At 43.8% G+C, this 23,208-nt stretch overlaps 1 protein-coding gene across 4 annotated transcripts in view; it reads right to left on the bottom strand.

Annotated features, from left to right (window-relative positions):
* The window catches only part of mus101 (mutagen-sensitive 101), a 67,193-nt gene that overhangs the window by 17,043 nt on the left and 26,942 nt on the right, over positions 1-23,208 (bottom strand). For 3 of the 4 annotated variants that reach the window (XM_075700742.1, XM_075700751.1, XM_075700747.1), the window contains exons 2-3: positions 7,672-8,192; positions 2,944-3,122 (exon numbers count right to left, since the gene is read on the bottom strand). In XM_075700742.1, the coding sequence (XP_075556857.1) occupies positions 2,944-3,122; positions 7,672-8,122 (630 nt within the window). In that variant the 5' untranslated portion in view covers positions 8,123-8,192. The remainder of the gene's footprint in view (positions 1-2,943; positions 3,123-7,671; positions 8,193-23,208) is intronic. The other variant, XM_075700754.1, reaches the window with a different exon arrangement.

The raw sequence follows: 23,208 nt of genomic DNA on the forward strand, positions 1-23,208 counted from the left end.
GAGCAGTTCATGGTATAATATCGAATTTTTGCATTTCTTCAGAGAAACTCTTAGCAGTGACACAAGGACTTAACATTGCAGCTTGGATTCCACCAGCACTACTTGCTTCTTTAACTGCTTCTCAAAATTAGGCCGTTCGTCACTGGTTAAATTTAAGTGGCGGTAATTTGAGGTATAGCTAATTGAGGCCTACAGCTGTTTGTAGCATATGGAAATAAATGTACGAATACTTATTCCCTTTCCTGTGCTACACGTTTACTCCTATCCGTGCTACACTTGAGCAGTTTACTGGCATGTGTTGTTTGAGGAACAGACATGACGAATCTGTTAGGCAAACTGACACAGGCGGCTTGGCCAAAATATTTGAGTGAAATACGCCTTTCGGACTGTGGCTGCAGCCAGAAAGACGCCGAAGCCTTATGTATTAGTAGTACGGGATATATGGAGATATCATTCCCCGGTGGAAGTAAAAAATGAAGTGAATTCATGTGATTCTTGTGCAGTCTTATTATTCTTGTGGTGTCTTCCTTATGAGGAGGGTATGTAAGGTTCTCTTTAATGTACTAATGAAGCAAATAGTTCTCAGTTTGTACAATTAAACAACGTAAGATGGCGACATGGTGAGGCAGAAGGTGTTTGAATTACCCTTTTCAAGGCAGCGTAAGCTGTAGTGCCTTGAATATACTTTATGCACTGCAATTGGCACTGTAAAGAACTGCTTCATGTTTTCTATTAGAAGTTGTAGTGAACTAATGGGTTTTGCAATGATACATGTCTCACCGTAACGACAGTCGGTTGCTTCCGTTGCGTGAGGAATGTGCCATATTGTTGATAAAGGCTGCTGAGGGTCACTATGCAATATTTTATTGCTTCCCAATTCATTAGTTCTCAATCTTAACCACAAAACTTCTCTTTCATGTGGTTGCTGTTATGGTATTCGTGAAGTATATACTTATTACACATGACATAATATGCACGTAACTCTTCCTTTTATGCATTACTAAAGTGGCCGTATTTGACTAGAACAACTCACCAGAGCAGTAAGAATCATGATGAAAGTTTTACTGGGCGTGTCCTACTAACATGGATTTATGATGTTGACACTGAATACCAAGTTTTTTTTTTCATGTAATACACTATGTCTCTCAAAGCTAAGTACTAAGGGAATGTTAAGTGTTTAGCAGAGCATCATACACAACTTCGCCTACTGAATTTGCAAAAATTCTTTTAACACAAAATTTATGGACAGACACGGCGCATACATGCATTGCAAAAACCAGTAGACCCCTTCAACGCTACATAGCTTGCGATATGCAAGCCGCAAATTTTCTGAACTTCTGCGGTTTTGAATATGAAACTGCGGTTCAAGCATGACAGCAGAAAGAAGCAGACATATCCCTCAATAAGTACCGCTCGATCCACCAATACCCCAAGTATGCACGAAGAGAACAGGCGTGCGCGGCAGCCGAGCGATCTAGGGTGAGCGCCATTCTGGCCGTGACATCAATTGTGAGAGGGTGCCACTTCAACTTCTTGTCGCTAATAGACACCAGCAGGCTCATCATATCTATCTAGGCGTGTGGCTTCTTGTTGGTTGACCCCTTATCATTCATACTGCGCAGTTTGTTAAAAGAAGGAGGCATACAGGTTGATGCAGTAAATGAAACACCATGCAGTCCTAGTCGCCCTGGCCGCACACCACAGCGAAGTTTTTCATTTACAAAGTGCGGACAGAACTGATGCGTACTTGCGGTGACGTGGCATCTGTGGCGAAAAGTACAAAGCACAGTCAGTGGCCAGACGTCATCAGAACCCCCGATTTTATCCAACGGCTGCTGCAAGTCACCGTGAGTGGCGACCCAGGGAAGCCAATGTGGACCATTGCAAAGGAGCTCCAAGTCGCAGAGTCGACTTTCAGGCTCGCTGTACACAAGGACTTGAGATACCGTTCCTATTTCATGAGGAGGGGGCAATTCATATCCGATAAAACTCGGGAGAATTGACTGCTTTGGTCCAAGCGCTTGCTAAGCAAGCTGAAGACACCTGAGGAGCCTGGAACGCTCTGGATTTCTTCGGATGAAAAGAACTTTGACCAAGACCAAAAAGTTAAACACCGCAACGACAGGTGGCTTTGCGCAGGCGCTGAGGTGCCTACAGTGATGCCCACAATATTTCCGTTGTCTGTGATGGTGTTAGCCGTTGTCAACAATGAGGGTGACGTCATGCCGCCGCATTTTTTTGCAGGACTCCATGTTAATGCTGCCGTGTACGTGGAGGTGCTTGCCACCGTTGTAAAGCACTGGACAGAGACTGTTTCGAAAGGAAGACCGTATGACTTTCAGCAAGATTCGGCTCCCACCCACACTGCCTGCGTCACCCAGGAGTGGCTGGCTGACAACTTCTACAACCACGTCAATCCAAACTTGTGGCCTCCTAGTTCTCCAGATTTAAATCCGCTTGTCTACTATGTCTGGGCATCGTTGAGAGAGAGGCCAGCAAACAGCCAAATAATAGAAAATACTCGGTGAAGGCCCCCACTGCTGACTCAATGTCTAACATCTCTAAGGACCATCTGATCCGTGCGTGCAGCCGTTTCCGAAGCCGAATTGAATCGGTTATTGCTGCGGATGGCGGATTCATTGAGCAATTGTGGAAATAAACCACAAGTATTTCCCAAAGTTTGGTGAAAATATGTCTATTTTTGCTGGAGATACCCTTCTCTGCCTGAAGCCAACATTGTGTTCTCAAATACCTCGCGCACCCGGTATGTGTCCTCGACACGTCCGTAACTCTAACGTGAAGGAAAGCCTATCATCGGAGTAGTAGGAAAGACAGCTGCATTCCTAATCAACTTTTCAAGAAACTCCTGCACTGATATAGCTAAAAGTCACAGAGCAAGTAACCCAAATGTACACTATCAATTGCTTGAAGGAAGTCACTTGCCTGTGAAACTGTTATCACAAGGCCCTTGAAGGCTGGCAACCGCAAGTGGGAATATGCAGGGCTGGCAGCATGAGCTAACTTGTGCTGCTCCTGCTCCCAAAATAGCCGCACCCAGCTTGGCTGCATCACTGGAATTTTCCGATTGGCAGCTACATGATATTTTTTTGATCCAACGTCTCCTGCACAAGCATCAGCAAGGATGGGCGATTCATAGGTCGGCAAAATAAACAGAACTTGCTCAGACTCACTCACAAAATATATATTTGCTTAGGGCTTCACTCATACTAACTCAGATTTGTGAAATTATAGATACACTCATACTAATGGAACCATGAGCTTAATCAGATTCTGGGAATCACTCTCACTTGATTTGGAATTGCAGGCTTATAACTAAGGTACTGTATTTATTCTTGGAGTTTACTTTCGGGCAAATTCAGAGGGCGTTTTTCAGAGTTTATTTCCTTCAAAGAAATTTTTAGTTTTTGGTACATTTCTATTTAAAGGGACACTAATGGGAAACACAGAATCAGTTTAGACTGAGTAAGTATTCTTGAAGCACTCTAGTTTCGTTAATTTCGCGGCCATGGGTTGATTATCAGAAGAGAAAACGATGGTCAAAGTTTCATTTTGAATCTATCACCAAACCACCAGGGCTGGTGCATCAGTGTGACATCATGGATGGCAAAGTATTTTTTCACATTTGGCCGTTGTGGTTCAGTCAAAGTTTTTGAAACTTCCTAAGTTCAGTCTTTAGCTATCTTCAAATAAAATGCAAATCACTTTTACCACTAAAAGTTTAACTAGGCCTACGGAGTTGCCGTCAAAACCCACATCATGGCTAGGCGGTGCGGGAAATTCAAAGCAGCACTGCCACTCGTCTTTTCTCCTTGCCTGTTTTCTGGCTTACCAAGCATCTTCTCATGGTAAGAGTGTGTTTTGTGTTCTAGAAAGGTAATTTACAGGACAGCTCAAATCATTTTTCTGTTTAGTGTCCCTTGAACATGCGATTACATGCCCCAAAATCGCAGTTTTTCAGGTTTGATTTAATTCTTCCAAAATTTAGGCAGCTAATCTCTAAAACAAGAACACACGATCAGTACTAAAAAATCTTTCTTGAGCAACTGGTACCAGAACCATTGTCGCCAACTACAACTCATTGTAATATATACAAGCATACTTTCCAGTGTTTGCATCCGCAAGTCTCCACGACACAGAACATAGAGAATGCCCTTTTGATGTTCGCACTAGATAACGGAAGGCTAGGAGATACAGTACACGACATAAAAGCAGAGGCCAGTCATGTGCACACATGCACCAGAAAACCATCGATTCAACATTCGCATTGTATGCCTGATACGAAAAAAAAATGTTTGCTGTGTAGTGTAGATGCAGAGTTTGCTAGCACAGGGGCGGGACTGCCCAAAGTCATTTTGGAGCAATTTCTGGAGCAAGTAAAGTTGCATTTTGGAGCAGTTTGGAGCAGACAAAATTGTATTTTGGAGCAGGCCAATCTGAATCTTGGTAGAATAATGGAATAATAATAATAATAATATTTGGGGTTTTACATGCCAAAACCACTTTCTGATTATGAGGCACGCCGTAGTGGAGGACTCCGGAAATTTTGACCACCTGGGGTTCTTTAACGTGCACCTATATCTAAGCACACGGGTGTTTTTGCATTTCGCCCCCATCGAAATGTGGCCGCCGTGGCCGGGATTCGATCCCGCGACCTCGTGCTCAGCAGCCCAACACCATAGCCACTGAGCAACCACGGCGGGTAATAATGGAATATGGCAGCACACTTCAAAACCACGATGGAACACAGAATAAACCAACACGAGCACTGTACTGCAACTGCCTTAAGCAACGACTTAAGCTGAATTTTGAAGCAGATTACCCTGATACTGAAACCGTCTAGAGCATGCAAATTTTGGTAATAGTGCCTGTAGATTTTTAATTAATGGTAGCAATCACAAAAACATGCATTCTGCAATAGCAAGTCCAAAATTTCCAAAAGTGACCAAGGACATTTTCTATAAATACATTGTTCTGTAATGTCTCGTGAGGGTGGATGAAGTGCCTGGGAGTGCGCTTCACCATCAGACTGTATGGATAAGCCAGACTTCTGAACTGCTGTGGTTTACTAAAAGCCATTTCTAAACAATAGAAATAGTTTCGCCTTGCCGCAAGCCAATCAGAATGCGGGCGGTAGAAGAGCGCTTTGTAGATACAGCGTACTGGAATGTGAAAGAATGGGTCGAGCGGCGGCACGGCGCATGCTTTCTTGTAAAGACAAAAACATTGGTGGCACTATGATGAAACTATATATTCTTGCGCCAGCACTCATGATGATAGCGGAAATTTAAAAAAAATTACACAGTACAGTCGACACAGTAACAATTTCTGGGTCAGCATATGTCGCCGCAGACCCAGAGAGCCGCAGTCAACTCTGGGCTAGCATAATGTAGAACTATTCCAATCTGTTTTTATTCCAAATCAACGATTAGCCCTCCGTGATAGGTCAAAATGGTCCAGGCCTCCCCCATATGGGCACAAAAACGGACAGGAATAGTTTTACAGTTCACTGGCCTTGGGGACAGAGACGCCCGCTCACTGAACCCACTGCAGCGCATGCTTTCCTAATGCAAGATTCTTTCAGATTCCACGAAATCAAAGCTTTGGCCGGCACTTCATTTCCATAATGTAATTACTGCTACACCTTTGTATGCAAGCAGCTGTACCATCATGAACAAATGAAATGAATAAGAAATCACGAAGTAGAACACCTTTCTTAAGTAATAACTTGCTAGCATGATCTCGCGCTGCTAGTTATCAAGTTGACAAAGGTGGCATAGGGTTCACATTAAGCTTGAAGCCAAAATCATGCCGACATTACATATTGGCAAGAACAGACAGGAAAGAATATGTTCTAGTTAGCCCTACTTGTTTAACTACCATATGGCCACATACTTATCATTCTCTTTCTAGGCATAGGTTTATGAGGTACTTTCACTCCATGTAGGAAATAAACACATGAAGGCAATATCAGCATAAATTCAAACGATAACCGTTCTGAGACTACTCCAATGTGTTATTTCATTTCTAGTTTAGGTGAAGCTGAGAACATTTGTAACAGTGGCTTAATTCAGACTTTGCAGCATACACATGGCACTACTCCTTGCTTAGAAACTAGCTACCAGTCAACGTCTAATATTTCGGACTCTCTAGGGGCTGTGAAAACAACAACAACAAAAAAAAAACATGAATGCATGCACTATACTGCACAAAAAGCTCAAATCGTCACAGGCACGCCCAAAATAGCTCTGATGGCCTGCCAATACACTTATTAGTCGTATCGTAGATTGTACTTCAACAGGAGATGCCGGGTGCCTGCGTGTATAATTAAGGAATACATATCATATCCCATGACAGCTGCCCCTAACACAAAGCAATATATCGTATATGCTTGACCGCATAACACTTCTGTATTGCGGCGAAACTGACTTTCGAGATTTGGCATTATGCAACGTGGCATGCTTTCTGTGCTTCGAAGCCATCGGTCAAGATTACAAAGGTGGATTCGGTACCATTGCTGACAGCAGCAAATTCCTTCAATGAAAATAATGGCACCAAACAGCGAGAAGCTTGGCAGCAAACATCTGGCCTAGCATTCCCGCGGTGGTGGCTGCCAGTGAATTGGCGTGCGAGAGCGCCGGTTCGAGGCTGTGATATTGCTACAGAACAGTATTTGCAATGATGAAGAGGCCAGCAGTGTGAAGACGACCACGACGATTGGAGGCTAGCACAGGCTGTTGCCTCTTGGCCAAGTGCGGCGTATTTCCTTGTAAATATACTTGTATATAGCTTTTCATCTGCGTCTTCGTACGTAACAACATAAACAAAATGGCAGTGGCCTCAATTAACGCTTTTTCCGACCTGCAGTCACAGCGAAAAAGTCAAGAAAATCAGATGGCAAAAGTTTTGCATCCGAAACTTCAGATGTTTTTATACATTAACTCTATGGGGTACGCGGCAGTTTGAGAAGGCGTCTGGAATTGTCGGACATGTCCGAAAAATCGGGCATTGACTGTAATTATAAAAGGCGTTCATGACGGTATGAATTTCTATTCATGCTAAATTCATGCCTATTCTATTCATGCCTGCCCCCCCCCCCCCCCTCCCCCAGGGAGTGCCGCACCGCTAAATACAGTCGCCCTGACTGTTCCGACAGCAGCGACGAAAGCAGAGAGTGGCCACGCGCACGGTGGTCACTTCCCGGAAGCACTGAAAGTCCAGTATCATAAGCGCGAAAATTACGAGAAACTGCGAGAGGTGCCATCGTGCGGTGCGTGGCATGTGAACGGCTGCACTCTTTTTTGTAAAACTAATCCGTTCGCAGCCACTGCCGAACGACATGCCGAAGCCGTTCTGGCACAGAGTGGCACAATTTTGGTCAATTTTCTGTGTTTGGTACAGTTTGGAGCAGGAATTGGTGTTTGTATCAAATTGGCGCAGTTGGCACAGAAGTCCCATTCCTGCTAGCTTTGAATGTCTTGCCATGAAGACGTCTATCGAACCCAATTTTTCAAGGTGGTGTATCAACCATGAACTAACTCCCATAATTTATGACTCTTTCATCATTTGAACTTAGATCTCAAAGCACAATTAAGACCCAGCAGGACATCTAAGCCTTACAGGCAGCACGCACCTAAATGATGGATAGCTTACCAGCCACAACATGCGTGACACTAGCTGTCAGTGGAGCCACAACAGAGCCACCCATTAGCTCCACTTGGTCTTTGATGCGTGCCCTCTCTTGACTGGCCAGCACAGAGCATGTGATAACCAGACCTCGAAAGGAAAGGCTGAATACAGGCTCTGGCCGACGGGGCAGAGGTTCCTGCACCTGAATAGCCATAGACACGCAGAGTGGGCCCACAACTCGAGCTTGAATTTGCCGTAGATGCTCAAATGCTGGGCCTTCAAATGGATCACAAACATACACTTCTGTTGGGTCTCGTTGCTTCTTTGTAAGACATGAGCAAGTTGTGATCCAACTCGGTTCCATAGAATCTAGGCCAGCAGCCTTGAAAGCTGCCTGCATTGCAGGGGTTGCATCCACTGCTGCTGTGCCTTCAGGCAAGACAAACAGCAGCTTTCCATCTGGTGTGCTATCCATTGCTGTCAAAAGTCTAGGCCAGCAGCTGACGCACCACTTGTTTGCTTCCTTCCCAGAAAAGTCAGACAGCCTGCAGATACACATCACAAAATTACTAATAAGTAATAAGGACAAAAATCACAAAACAATGACATGAAGATGCAAAGGTACTGCAAGCAGCTTTGATGCAGGAGAGAAACAGCTGTCCTTATTGAACAATATGCGCGGAAATGGCAGTAGGCATAATTACAATAAACTCAAGTAGCGCGACTTCTGTCAAGAATAGAGATTAACATTTTCCAGACTTCTCAAAAGCTTTCTGCCAAAGACTATGTTACAGCAAAGAATTGCAAAGTGAGCATATGCATCTGCTCTTCATATATTAATGCTATGTACATCCACTTTCCCTTTTTGAAAATCAAGCTTGTTCACACACTGACACCAAAGAAACATTGGGTCCTACACATTTAACTTGAAATTTTAACCCTTCACTTTCACAAGCCAGTCCTCAAGTTCAAGTTGCTTACACAAGAAACACTTTTATGGTGCAATAGAAAGTTAATCCTGTGAAACAAATGCTTCATAGAATGTTTATTTCTGAAGCTGTTCTATGTTTGTGGGCTCTTTATTGGTGCAAAACTTCTTCAAGAATTTTCTAGCACTAAGTGTCTTGCAACACTATATTGTTTGCAGTCCACTTCTCTTTTTCAACTGATCTAAGCACCATTACGTACATACTGCCAGTCAGTGGCATAGCCAGAAGTTTGTTGGAGAGGGAGGAGGGTTCTTCACCGACAACTACCACTCCTCACCCTCCTTCACCTCTCTCTCTCTCTCTCTCTCTCTCTCTCTCTCTCCCTCTCCCTAGTCACGACCTTAACTTTCTTTTGACGAGGCTGCACACCGCGCCCATGCACAGAACAGCGGACTCAACATCGCCTCGGTGGTGGTGGTTGCTTTCGTTATTTCATGGTTTATGCAACAGATGGCTGGATTAACAGCAAATACGATGCCGCAGTAGCTTTTGAATGTCGCCACATTACAATTGTAGATTTCAAAGGACCGAAAAATTTCCTTTCTCAATTTCACAAACTTCCTGATTTAATAAAATAATTTGAGTATGGTCACCACTTAAATTGAGTTAGTTAAAATTAGTTTCAACTCTGTGTGTGTGTGTGTGTGTGTGTGTGTGTGTGTGTGTGTGTGTGTGTGTGTGTGTGTGTGTGTGTGTGTGCGCGCGTGCGTGCACATGCATATATATATGGAAGTTGTACACCACACAAATACCAACTCCTAGCACTCCCTGGACAAAAATGCTTTAACAAGGATGCACGTTTTTGCGCTGCCGAAATAACACTTTGCTTAACTTCTGACAAAAGTTTTTCATTGCTAAGACGTGAAGCCACTTCACATCAAATTATGCTATCATCCTTATGCTAGTTTTAAAAATGATGATATCAAGAATAACTAAAATTTTGTTAACGAATTATTGCATTTATATAATGTGTGCCGATGACCTAGCTGGTACATGACTTGGAAAAATGAACAGCGCCAAAAACAGGACCAAACAAAAACAAGACGGTGCACTACCGTGTGTCTTCTTGCTTGCAGACCTGACTTGTTGCAGCCCAGGTAACAGTGGAGATAACCGCTGTTTTCCAGCCAGATCTTCTAGTGAGTGGCACACACCTCTAGCGAGAGGGCGGGCACTATTTTGCAAGTTGCCTACCACTTATTCGCGCTTTCAGCATTGTGGGCACGCTATTACAGTAACAATGGTTTACGCTGGAACTTCAATAGTACCTTATGATGCAAGTTTCAATCACTTCCGGTGACCTGCTGTCCGACTTGTTTGAAGAGATGTTTGGAAGTAACTTGTAACTTGTGATCTTGGTATTATAGTCATCACGCGACACATATTGTTATTGATCACACTTGGGAATTGATGAGGCAGACAGTCCAAAGCAGGGTAGCTTCCCATTTAGATGCCTTTGCGAAAATTACGGCATCCATAGTTAACAGTAAAATAAGGGCCAGTAGCTCCAAGATATTTGAAAGTGTTGTGTCTCCCGACACCAGTCTATTCTGAAAATTGCCGAGACATTTAGTTAGGACGGGCTCTCTGCAGCAAGCAGCATGTGTTACGATGGGGTAGGTGAGCCTACCCCATCTCTTCAACAACACAAAAGCATGGTGCAGAGCAACAATGCCTTCAATTTTTATGCATGCACTCGTCCCATCTTTATCCGAGTGTGGAATATTTAGCGCTGATTCCCCCTCAGCAGTTAGGTTTAACACAACAAAATCCAAAATGAGGCAGATGCGCTCCATGAGTGAGGCCGCAATGTTCCGTGCACGGAAGAGGGACCACACCATCGTGTGTTACTAGAAAGTCGAGACGTTGCGTAAACACAAAAACGTGACAGCACGACAGCCCGAAAATCGCGTCTTCTGCCCAGTGACAAATCGATAACAGTGACAATTCGGCGAAAAACAAGTCCCTGTCAAAAAAAAAAAAAAAAAAGCGAGGTACACGTAACAATATGGTGCAATGACGTCATCGTGGCCGTCATTTTTGAGTAGTAGCCCGGTCAGGTGCTGCGTCCATGACATCATGTGAGAACTAGCGATAAGAAACCTATCAAGGCTACAGCATAATGTGCAGAAAAAGTGCCAAAAAAACAAAGCTATATTTTTGGCTATGTTGAGCTTGGATTCAGTGATGGAACTCACAGCCAAATGAGGGAATCAAAGCACATGGGCTCATGTTGTGACGCCAATTTTCGTAGCACTGGTCAGCAATCTGTCAATGGCCGAGATGGCATTCCTCGGCGTGTTGAGTGGCCACAGACATAGGTGAGCACTCAACAGGGTCAGAATGGTACAGGAAGATCATGGTGACGGTGCTGAAGGGTTCACGGCCATAAATGAGAGAGGCAAGAATCTGGTAGCGGATTGCGAGGCAGTGCTGTAGGTTGTTGAGTCCCAAATGTGCTCTTGGGACAAAAGAATGACAACACAGTAGTGCAAACAAACACAAGGGCATTTAATGCACCTTTCCTACATAAATTCCAGCTAGCCAAATCACTACCAAAATTTCAGGCAATGGGCACTGAAGAATTAAGAACGTTCGACTGAAGGCAACAGGATAGCGAGCGAATATGTCCGCTCCCATGCCTCCTAATTGTTCACGTGTAGTCATGCGAACAGTGTTGCATTCGAACTATCGAGTTTGTTTATCCCAGTGCCCAGCTCCAAAGCTCTCGAGACGGTCCCGCGAAGCATGTCAGCGCATGCGCAACACATCCGTGCCACTCGCCGGCCCCAAGCCTAGGAGAACAGGCAACTTCCTTTTTCGCCTGAGTAACCCCCCCATTACGTGGCATTAGCGCCATCTCTCGTACTATCTGCAACACACTGACCAGTGCTGGTGCATAGCTACCCGGAGAAGGCAGATTACAGGAGATGCGAGAGGCATGCGGGGAAAACAACATCAATGGACACATGAAAGTCGAGCATATGTTACAAGGCATATGTTACAAATGAAAACACAAGGTCCCAGTTGGAATGGTCCAAGGCAACATATGCTGAAAGTATGTTGCCAAGAGTTCTGTTAAATGGTTATATTTAGCTAGTCCATGGATGATAAGCTGCAGTGGGACGGTGAGTATTTCATCATTCAAAGAGACTGCGTAACATTCAAGAGAAATGTAGCCTTGATCCCTTAGTAGTTGGTGAGAGCATCAAGGCAGAGGACGAAGTTAAGCAGTATGAACGAGGTAACATCGCATGCTGTTGTGGCAGGTAAAACAATGGTACCTCTGCATACTGTGGCAAATGATCCACAGCAATAACAATCGAACGGTTGCCATGGCCAGTGCACAGTAAGGGTTAAAAGTTACACATTCCTTGCCATGAAAAAAGCCGTCCGTTTTAGTTTACATCAGTATAACCGCTATTTTTCACCCTCGTCTGCCCTCCCTACGCTGAATCTAACATTACTTTCAGTACGTCGTGATGTGGAATCATTAAAATTTTTGCACAACATAATTAACAAGTCATACCACACTTCAAACACAGCTTGCATATCTTTCACCAAGCCTTCTTGCACGCGTAATTTCCACGAGCTTAATCTTAACCCTCTCTATGTCCGTACAAATACTTTCAAGTACAGCTTCTTTCCCCGCACAATAGAAGTATGGAATTCCTTGCCTGGCTGCCTTCGTTCACTCCCGATAAGCGAATTCGAAAGTGCTGTCTATGAAAACCAGTAAGTGTAACTACTTAAATCACGTTTAGTTTATACTCTATGTGTGCATATTGCTGTGTCATTGCTTTTTATGAATCGATGGAAACAATTTGTAAGATTTTGTAAACGATTGAAACGATATTGTAAGAGCCATTGTTGATTTCACTTTATTTTTGTTCAGCACTGTTTTTACCCACTCCTGCAATAGCACTCCTATGGGGCTGCAGTATGTACAAATAAATAAATAAATAAAATAAAAATTGGGAATGTTTGTTCATTTGTTCTTCAAAGCCCCCTTTGACACACCTGTCATGTTCCAGACCCGAGAATTAGGGAGTATTGAACGGGAGGGATGACAGTTCATTCGATCAACCCAGTTACTTTTTAATTTTTTTATTGAATGCTTCCTGTGTACTACAATCACAAAAAAGACCATTGTAATAGACATTGTGATGGTCATTATCAAACTACACGGCCACTAGACTCGGGGTGCTATTTTCTGCACACCACCGTACTACAACAGAGTCGAATTCGCCTTTTTGTCAATTCTGATAGGCTCACACGGCAGCTTTTTAATTGGCTTAAAACGCTAACATGGTGGAATTCGACAGTGTTCAGAATAGCACCCTCAGTGCACCAGTGAACACAATAGCACAAAACGCACGAAGACACTGATAAATAAGATGCCTGGATGCCAGTGTTGCTGTTTATGGAAAGATTCGACAAAGAAATATGATACAGTAAACCGTCGTTCAACTTGAACTCTTGAACTCTAGTCTCGAAATATTTTTTTTCTCGCTTGATGTCAACTCTGTATTTTTCACCTGTTATCTCAAATTGCTTTTGTGCCATTCTCCGGATATCTCGAACTCATGACTGAGAAAAAGGTGAGAAAAAGTCTTTACCCAAAGCAGTCCATACTTGTGCACAGCTGCGATGTCACCAAAAAGTAAGAGGACCACGAGTTTATAGTGAATTCTGCTTCACTGTACACCACTCTTATCCACCATTCACGGTCAGCTGCGATCTCACTGATAATGCAGGTGGAGTGCCGCTTTGGCCATTACGATAAGGTACATGTGACCTCCGCAACATGCACGCTCAGGTGTGCACGGAGTATAGTGTAGTGTGCTTATCACTATGCTCTGTGTTTCTATGCTTGTGAAACCATATGCTAGGCCATGCCGCGCGCTATGCCTGCTGTGGCAAATGTTTGGTATGTTGTTGCCATTTTCTTAACAAGTTCGAAGCCACGATTTTGTAGCAATGCCCTTTCTGATGCCGTTTTTTATCACGCTTCATCAGTGGTCATACTGATGCTCTACCCGTGTTATTAATTGGACAAGCCAGCCGAGAATGGTGAATGAAAGAGTGGCATATAATCGAGCAGAAGGCATGACTATAAAATCGCGGCCCTGGGGCAGTAATCCTGATTATTTTGGATACGAGCACTTTCGCAATATTTCGCATAACTAGGCTTTGGGCAGGTCGGTGCCTACTTACAACAGCGTAGCTTGGCTCTGAGTAAGGATTGCTGTTGCCCGTAGATGTCCGATGTGTCAGGAGCCCCCGCCCCCCCAAGTCACACAATATCTCGCTAAAGTGATCAAGCGAAAATACCGCTCCAGGGATATTGATCTTTTGCAAGGAATTTAGCAGCTACTGTCGCCTACTTCGAAAGGCTCAATGTGGTCTATGCATGGCCAAGGACTTGCATTTTTGTGAATTTGCTTATGTAGAAACGCTGCTTATCTAGAAAATTTTCCCAGTTTTTTACAAGTTTGAGTTATTGGAAATTTACTGTATATAAGGCCCAACATTGTCAGCAATGTACACACTAGCGTGGGCTGGTGTGTGCGGCTGGTGATGCTGAGCATCCTGGAGCCCATGTATTTAGCTATCTATCTACAGCAAAGGTTCTCAAGCATGTTGGTCCCAAGGAACCCTGGTAAGCTCCTTGAAGCGCCAAGGAACCCCCTCAACGCAGGGTGTCTACCAAGTTGACATTTCCAAATTCCCTGAGTTTTGCAGGTTTCCCCTGAGTGCCTTTGCAAAATTCCCTGAGTGAAGCAGAACCATGTTTTATGTCAAGACGGGCTGAAACCATATCGCCCGATACTGTCGCTCTAGTAAGCATATTAAAACTTTTTTTTTTAAAAATGACTTAATCCAATTCAAATACTAAAGAGTAGTGGTTATGTTATTCAAAAAGAGAATGTAAGGGAGGTGTTAGTAAAATCCACAGCAAATAAAATGTCTTCGAAAAAAATTGCAAATGGAGTAGGGCATTCTCAAATACAAATAAAAAGGAGATGCATACAGAAGCAAATATTTTCGAATATGAGCTATTTCTATCAACTGATAGCAAGCTCAGTGGTATGAGGCCCAAACTTAAGTCACAACTGAGATTTTCTCTCAACAGCTCGTAAGTCAACCTCAACAGTCCTGACGTACTCTCAGCCTGCGCACGATGCCTCAGTGTTGTGTTTCGCTGCTTTAAAGAGTTTATCTTGGTTTAGATGAGGGACACCTGCATCTCAGCATCAGCCAACACTTTGTTTTTTGAACTCAAGCTCCTTCAAAAATGTGACAACACACTTCCTTTCCCATTCATTCCTCAATGCGTAGGTCCTTTCTGTTCTTGTCCTCCTTCCACCACTCGTTCACCCCAAGGACAAACTGAACCATCTTCTTGGTCAGTTGCACAGTCCACGTCTGATTTTTCAAACTCCCTAGGGGCGGCGAAAACGTCCCAAAAAATCAGCCAGTTGAAAAAAATAAATGCATGTCATTTAGTGCCCTTAAAGGCTCGAACCGCCACAGGAACATTAGAAAACGCTCTGAAGGCCTGTCGGTACACATATTAGGCATATCAGTGCTCGTACTGCGACAGCAGATACCGGGTGCACATGTGTATAATTAAGGAATACATACTGTGTCCCGTGGTATAGTCCCTTCCCATGCTTGTTATGCTTCACTGCAATACTTTTGTGTATGCTTCACCAAGTAACATTTCTGTACAGAGGCGAAGCTGACTTTTCGGGAACCGGCATTATGCAATGCACCATGCTTTCCAAGCTTCTAAGCCAATCGCGAGGACCACAACGGCAGAGTCAGTGCCATTGCTGACAGCAGACAATTTTTTTTATGAAAAACACGGCACCCAACGGCAAGAAGCTTAATAGCGAATGTCGAAGCGGATACGTCTACCGTTGCCACAGTGGTGGCTATGGCTGCCAGCTGATCTGCGTGCGAGAGCGCCGGTTTGAGACGGCAAGGTAATTAAAATGGCAGCGGTGGTGGCTTTGATTAATGCCGTTTCGGACCTTTGGTCATGGTAAAAAGTCCCGAAAATCGGATGGCGAAGGGTTGTTTTGTCCGAAATTTCATACTTTCTGATACATTGACTATGGGGTACGTTGGTGGTCCTGCAAAGCCATCCAAATTATCGGGCATTCGGATAGTCGGTCGTTGACTGTACAAGGGCAACTCCTCCAGCTGACGACAGGGCGTCAAAGACGATTCATTACGATTCCTGTCTGTTACTCGAGGCAGCGTTACTGCAACTTTCGACCCTTTCTATAAAATTACAGCTAATTTTCCCTGACAGAGGTACAAATTCCCTGAGTTTTCCCCGAGTTCTTCCAGACAACTCAAAATCCCTGGGAATTCCCGGTTTTCCCGGTCAGTAGGCACCCTGCAACCTCTAATAGAGAGGCTAGGCGCAGCACGCAACACGCTTGGGGCCAATGGCAGTGTTGGGCAGGCTACTTTGACGGAGACATGCAACCCACGTGGTCGAAACTGGGTGCAATCGTTACGAGCTAAGACAAGACAGCATCGCAACCAAGGCATGCCGAGAAAGAATGACAGTTTTCAGTGCTTATCACACGGGTACACTTATTAGATTTCATCACAAGAGGTCTTAGAATTTGTGCGGACTCTACTTTGAACATGGTGAAATATTGTAAATTTGGATTTTACGGGACCAAAAAAAATTCTTAAACGAACATCGAATTATCAAGGGTATCAAGAAACCAATAAACAATGCTTACTACATCAACACACTTTCATTTACTGAATGAATCGGCAAATTCTGTTTCTATTTTGCACGAGAGCAGTGCAGAATCTGCATTTCTCATCACCTCGTGACTGATTAGCGCTCGCAGTGGCAAAGGCATAGCGACTTCCTTCGCAGCGCAGTTGCGGCATGCATCTTCACCTGAGATGCACTTTTCAATACCGCGCACACATCCCGATTTTCACCCGTGAGCTAGTGGCCAACAATTCCTCTGTCCATCACAATATAGCAGGTGCTCTTTATATTCAAGAGCTTTGCACTGAGTCAAAGCAAAACTACTGTTTGCTGCAACCTCTGCGGATGAAACTGCAGTGGTTATTGATGCAATCATGGATGGCGACTATGCAGTTACGAAGGCAGAAGACACGCAGCCAGGCGTGAAAGTGGATTTATGAGTGGCAATAAATGCAAGAATAAAGGCTTAAGGGCAGCATTAGGCACGAAGCGTTCCAGCGTTGCTGTCAGTCAAGATTACGTACAATTTCCACTGATGACTATGAAAATGCAGACTCTGCAACTTCGTTTCTGTTGGGTGCTAGCACCATTTTTGCCTTTTTGTGCCGTGCATTTGACGTACTCCGAGCTTCCCTAGCTACCATACTAGAACGAGCTGGGTTATGCTGCTCCGTGCATTTAATTTGTAATCCTCCAACGTATATGTCAGCGCACATGATAGCGGAACACATCTGAATATGGCAGAAATGCACATGGTTCACTGTGATAGCCACTTGGTGAGCATGGAACCAAAGAAAATTTATCAGTTGCTCACGGAACCCTGAGTAAAGGCCTGCGGAACCCTTGGGTTCTGTGGAACCCACTTTAAGAACCCATGATCTACTATACTGTGTTTAGTGAGGGACACAACTGATTCAGCACTAGCAGCATGGCATACTAAAATTCTACTTGCTGTGGCTGAAATGACAGCATTACAGTGGCATTACAGTTCTGTAATAACAATGGTTCAGGTACACTTTTTTCTTGTGCGTGTGGCCAATCGATGGCTCTTTTTGCATATGAAAATCAGAAAGTGCGATTTTAAGGAGATGCTGAGGAAAGCATGGTATCCTGTGTTTGCATTGACTAAAGAAAAACAAACAATGATCACTTAACACTGTCATAACAAAGTGTGGAAATAGTTTGCTTTGAACAATTCAACAGCCTTGCAGATATTCAAAGTTATGGTACATACAAGGTGAGCTCTCAACTAACTCTCAACTTTCCATGTGCACCAAACTATACAGTTTCACTCATGCGATAACAGCAGCGAGAGTGCGGCCCCAAGAAACTTCCAGTCACGGGCCTTATCAGTCTACTGCACCGGAACACAAATAGCGTTTTTAAATTGTTTCACTGTGCAGAAAGTTTATATTTAAGTTTTGAGATAAAAGACATGCACATTATACCTCAAGAGTAATAGATAAAATTTTTCATATACCTTCTGGCAATCTTGACTTGTAAAATAGTTATGTACAGAGGAAAAGTGTTGAAAATCTGTGTGCTTAGACTTTAGCGCACTCCTGCTACTAGATATCGCCGCCAATGCCTTTTTTGCTCACCACACTTAGCGGGTTACGTCAGTGGGCACAACTGGAAGCCGTCCAGGATGTATGTTTGTGAACAGCGAAAAGGTTTATAGTACCAGCTACCAATGCACAAAAGAGTACAACTATCAATGCACTCGTAAACTAGAAGTAGCTAATCAGCCAAAGCAGTTTTCCTATGTGTTAATAACAGTACCCTGGCTACGAACATCAAATATCATGCAGAGCTTGTCGGAACTCTGCAAGGTGGATGGAAATGCTCCAGCACAGAGAGAGAGAGAGTGAGAGAGAGATAATAGTTACTAGTCCCATATCAACTAAGGCCCCAGTCCGGGCCTCCTGCACACAAGATTAGGAATCGCTAATATATATGTCATGAAGCCGTGCTTTCAAAAGGCAATCTTCACTGCCTATGTATCTAATCTCACCCACTTTGCCCCCACTAGCATCTGTAATAGGTTTTCCTTCTCTGCGTTTTCCCACGTTTACATCAGAAGCCCTGCCTCTTTTTTGCTTCTCTTTCTTGCATAGTAAGTTTGCAAAGCAGGCACAGGTGACAGGGAGGGCACGGACATAGCCTTAGCTATGCATGAACTGTCAAGATCGTGTCATCTTCAAGTTACAATCTCAGAAAGAATAGTATTCCTCATCACGCTTGGTTCGTTGAGCTCATGTCACCACCGTGTTCTTAATGCAGCATGGTGTTGCTTGACCCTCAGTAGCATGGGTTGCATCTGCGCTCAAACCTCCTGGCAGCTGTACTGTAGTGATTGACACATGCACCTCAGTATTTCCTCTGATGACACATATAAACAGCTTCCATCACCAACTGACTGATGTAAACCATACAATGCGACCAGCAGAACAGCGAGTAAAGGACTACTGAAGCAGCAGGCAAAAATGACACACCCACGTATGATAATTAGGTTAATGCATTAGCTTGGCCATTTTGACCACATTGCCATCAGTGGCCTTAATTTTGGAAAGACCTGTAGCAAGCTGCAATATGGTAGTTTCTGAAGCCCCAGTAAATGGAAGGTGAATGAGCGAACAGCATGTAACTGCCTAGCAGATGCTAGGCATTTGGCATTGGCTAAAGAAATATAATTGACACAGGTGCCTGAAAAGGTGATCCATTTCGGTGCAAGGAAAGGTACACATATCATCAAACAAAATACCAGAGAAACCTTCACTGCCGTGACTGACACGAAAGGGGAAGTGCAAGTACTGATAAATGCCATGGCCATTTTCGCTAAAGTGGACTTCGACGCAGAAGTGTCTGTTGTGCCGTCGAGTTGCTCAAGATTGCAGACTTGACTACAGAAGTCAGATGAGGTAATGCGGGGCATGAGTGGCAAAATGCTTGATGTACTAGTCAAATTTGTTGCCAAGATAGTGCGAAAAGGAAAGGCTGCCAGTCAAACTTGCTATGTCATTAGTCCACTGCACAATGCACTTCAGCAATTGCTAGCACTCAAAATTTCAAACTACAGACAACAGCACCTGGTTATATTTATTTCTAATTTGGTTACTTAGTTTTTTTATCTTCCTTTCTTTCATTTTTTTTATTTATATATTTGCTTTTTTTTCCCCCACGAGCACCATTTTCTGCCACTACTTTTATTCTCTTTCAGAGAGACGATAGCTCACTGACTCCTAACAGAGCAGATATCCCTCCTTTCATTATGCAGGCCCCTTTCATGAAAAAAGGAACCTACATTGACACGTGAACTGGCTGACACATGATGCTACCCTCGTATTCCTTGACCGACGTTGAATAGCACACCTTTCTTTTCAAATCTACACCATCGGTCGCTAACACCCTCGCCCACCCAGCTTATCCCCTCTCCCTTTAGAAGACCTGTACCTATATATACACCATGCCAAGGAAAGCATATGTCGCCTTGAAAAAGGCAAGTCCACTTGTCGAAACGTTGGCTCCGGCTTTCACCTTATCGTCTTGTTCATCGTCTTGGATTTATATCTCCCGCCTTCCCCATGTTTTCCCTGCTAGCACTACACTTTTACACAAACGTTCACCCTCTGGGGTGTATATTTACCACACAACAATAATCGTCATCTACCTTGCTTCTGTTTCCTTTCTTGAAAACGCTGGGCCAGCTACTTTCCTGTCGAGAATGCTCTGTCATGCTGATAACGCGCATGCCGTTCGTGACTTGGAAGTACCGGGTTTGCAGCGTTGAAGAAAGGAAATGCGGACAAGACAGATGATTATTGTTGTGTGGCAAGATAAAACCCAAAAGGTGCAATTTTTTTTAAGAGTGTAGAGGCACTCGGCGTCAAGTTTGCTGATACACTTAGCACAAAAACAAGTATAGAAGGCTCTCTTTCTGCAAATATTTGAAAGCCTAAGAACTTTGCCAGGTCAGTGCACAATCAGACTCTAGCCAGGGGTGGTTCTGCATGCCAATAATGTTCTATGTAGGATACCAATTCTGCTAAGAGAACTGTTGCAACAGGAAATTGAAAGAGATAGAACGTATGGTGTCATCCGAAAAGTAGATGGCAATAGTTCCAGTCATGAAACCATCAGGCGACGTGAGGGTATGTGTAGAACTAACCAACTTGAATAAATGTGTTGACCAAGAGTTTTACTTTGCTTACAGTGGATCAAGCTCTGGGTTCTTTCTAAGGTGTGGTTTCATTTCCGAAACTAAAGGCTGACTTGGGCTTCTACAAAGCTAGACTGAGTAAAGAGTTGGAAGCGCTCACACAACTACTACTTCTGGTACATACTGTTGCACTGGTAGACACATTAGCACTATGATACTTTTAGAAAAGAATGTCACAGATTTTGTCTGAAAATCTGAGTGTTGTCAATGTCATGGACAATATCTTGGTGTTTGGCAAGAGTAAAACTCAGCACGATGAGCGACTAGCTGATGTGATCTTGTGCTTTGCTAGCGCAAATGTCACCTTGACTAGCGAAGTGCTTGTTTGGTATCAAGCATGTTTTTTGGGACACATCTTGGATGTAAATGGTATCTGGCCTGATCCAGCTAAGATAAGAGCAATCAATGATCTAGAGCCACCCAAGAGTGCAACATAGCTGCGAAGTTTACTTGCCATGACCAATCACTTAGGCTGCTTTTTGCCGCATCTAGTGCAAGCCACAGCACCGATGCGTGCTCTTTTGCATAAAGAAACTGCGTGGCTCTGGTGCTGTGTCCAAGAAGAGCGATTCAAAAAATTAAAACTGATTTTTTCAGTGCAGTGTATGGCTATGTGTTACACTACACGACCAACAATTCTTTCAGTGAATACATCCTCATTTGGTCTCGGAGCTGTTTCGTTACAGATACAAAAAGACTGGCAATGCAGACCAGCTGCTTTTACCTTTTGTTCACTAAGGAAAACAGAGCATAGGTACTCCCAGATCGAAAAATAAGCACTCATGCTGACTTGGGCAGTTGAACTTAAATGCCGAGGTTGTATGTGCAAAAACCATGACCTGATTATGAGGCACGCCATAGTGAAAAACTCCAAATTAACTTTGACCACCTGGAGTCCTCTAATGTGCACCCAATGAACGTTACACAAGCGTCTTTGCATTTGATCCTTGTTTAAAAGCAGTCCATGCAGTCAAAAATTGAATGCGCGATCTTTGCTTAGCAGCTCAACGCCATAACTACGAAGTCACCACAGTGGGTACAGCAGATGAACCTTTATATGGCACGTGGCTCAGAAGTTGTTTTTGAAATTGACCATAGACCATTGGTATTTCTGTTAGGTCAGATGGCCATTGATTCAATGCTGCAAAGAATGCTATCACTTCTATGTCATATATGTGCTTGATAGATTCCTTATTACTGGTGACATAATTTTACACTACCCCCCCCCCCCCCCCCCCCCGCAAAAGAAAAGGCACACAAGTCAAATACTGTGACTGTTCCAGAGGTAGCTGCTTATTCTAAAGCTTGTCTGTCTGGATTAGGAATGGGAGACAACTTCCAGATGAGATTGAAAGCAGGTCAAAGTCAGTGACAAGTTCTGCAAATCTTTGCACAGCCTCTACAAGATGGGTTAGTCAAGGAAGCAAAACGTTTCTTGTTATTTCAGACCATATTGGCAAGCAAGCTCTTACACTGGTTGATAATCTGCTGTAGAAAGAAACAAGGCTGGTTATTCCAGTCTTAAGAAAAGAAGTCTGTACAAACTGCATGAGAGTCGCCAAGGCATCTCGCATTGTAGGAGTATTGCCAATGGCTCTGTTTGGTTGGTGGCCAGGCCCGAGTGCTGAAAAAGCACACTTCATCAAACAGTGCAGAGTTTGTGCACAGCACACTTGTGAAAAAATTTAGCCCATGATAGAGTCGACAACAGCCTCTTTCCCGTGGGAGAGATTGGGGCAGATCTGTGTGTGATCAACAATTATACATACCTTATTGTGGTTAATTGTCCCACTAATCCAGGAATTATGAGAGAAAAAGGAGAACCGAATGGCTCAATTTTGATAATCATGACCACATAAAGCCAACAGACCATGAAGCCAATGAGAAAGCATTGGGAAAATTAACTGTGGTTAAAATCGGAATGTAGAGAATAATGAAGCAAAGGGAAATGAAAGTGGACGAAAAGATAACTTGTTGCTGGTGGTAGCCGAACCCACAACCCCCGCATTACATGTGTGTTGCACTACCAATTGTGCTACGGTGATGGCTATCAATTCGATGGCTATCAAATGTTAGCCAGCATCACTCAGAGCCATGGTGGGAGGATGTGGAATATCCCTTTTTGCCACTTTAGCGTTCACAAAGACTAGTGCAGTGATCGAGAAGCAGAAAAGCATTTCATCCTGACATGGTATCTCCAAGTGAGTGGCTACAATAACGGTCCCTTGTTTGTTAGCTCAGGGTTCGAGAAAATTGTTGTGTGGTTTCAGTGATGCCACTTTCAGCCCAAGGCAACTGCAAGGTGATGAAGAAGAGGATCGTACAGACGATTAAACATCTAGTTATGAAATCAAAAGACCCTTATCTGGTGCTCTTAGCCTACAGGGCAACACCTGGTGTTTTAGGAGCCAGTCCAGCTGAAATACTGTCGAGTAGGCAATTCAAAACAAGAATACCAATGGTGCAACACCACCAAAATTCGAGGACATATTGCCCTCAAAGTGTGGTGTTCAATGATTGCAAGTGCTACTTCAACCAACATCAACAAGCCAAAAGCCTTCTAGAATTGGAAGAGGGTGACCTTGTCTGGGTGACTGCCTTTG

This window comes from Dermacentor variabilis, chromosome 1 (assembly GCF_050947875.1).
Source record: "Dermacentor variabilis isolate Ectoservices chromosome 1, ASM5094787v1, whole genome shotgun sequence".
In the NCBI taxonomy this organism is placed as follows: Eukaryota; Metazoa; Arthropoda; class Arachnida; order Ixodida; family Ixodidae; genus Dermacentor; species Dermacentor variabilis.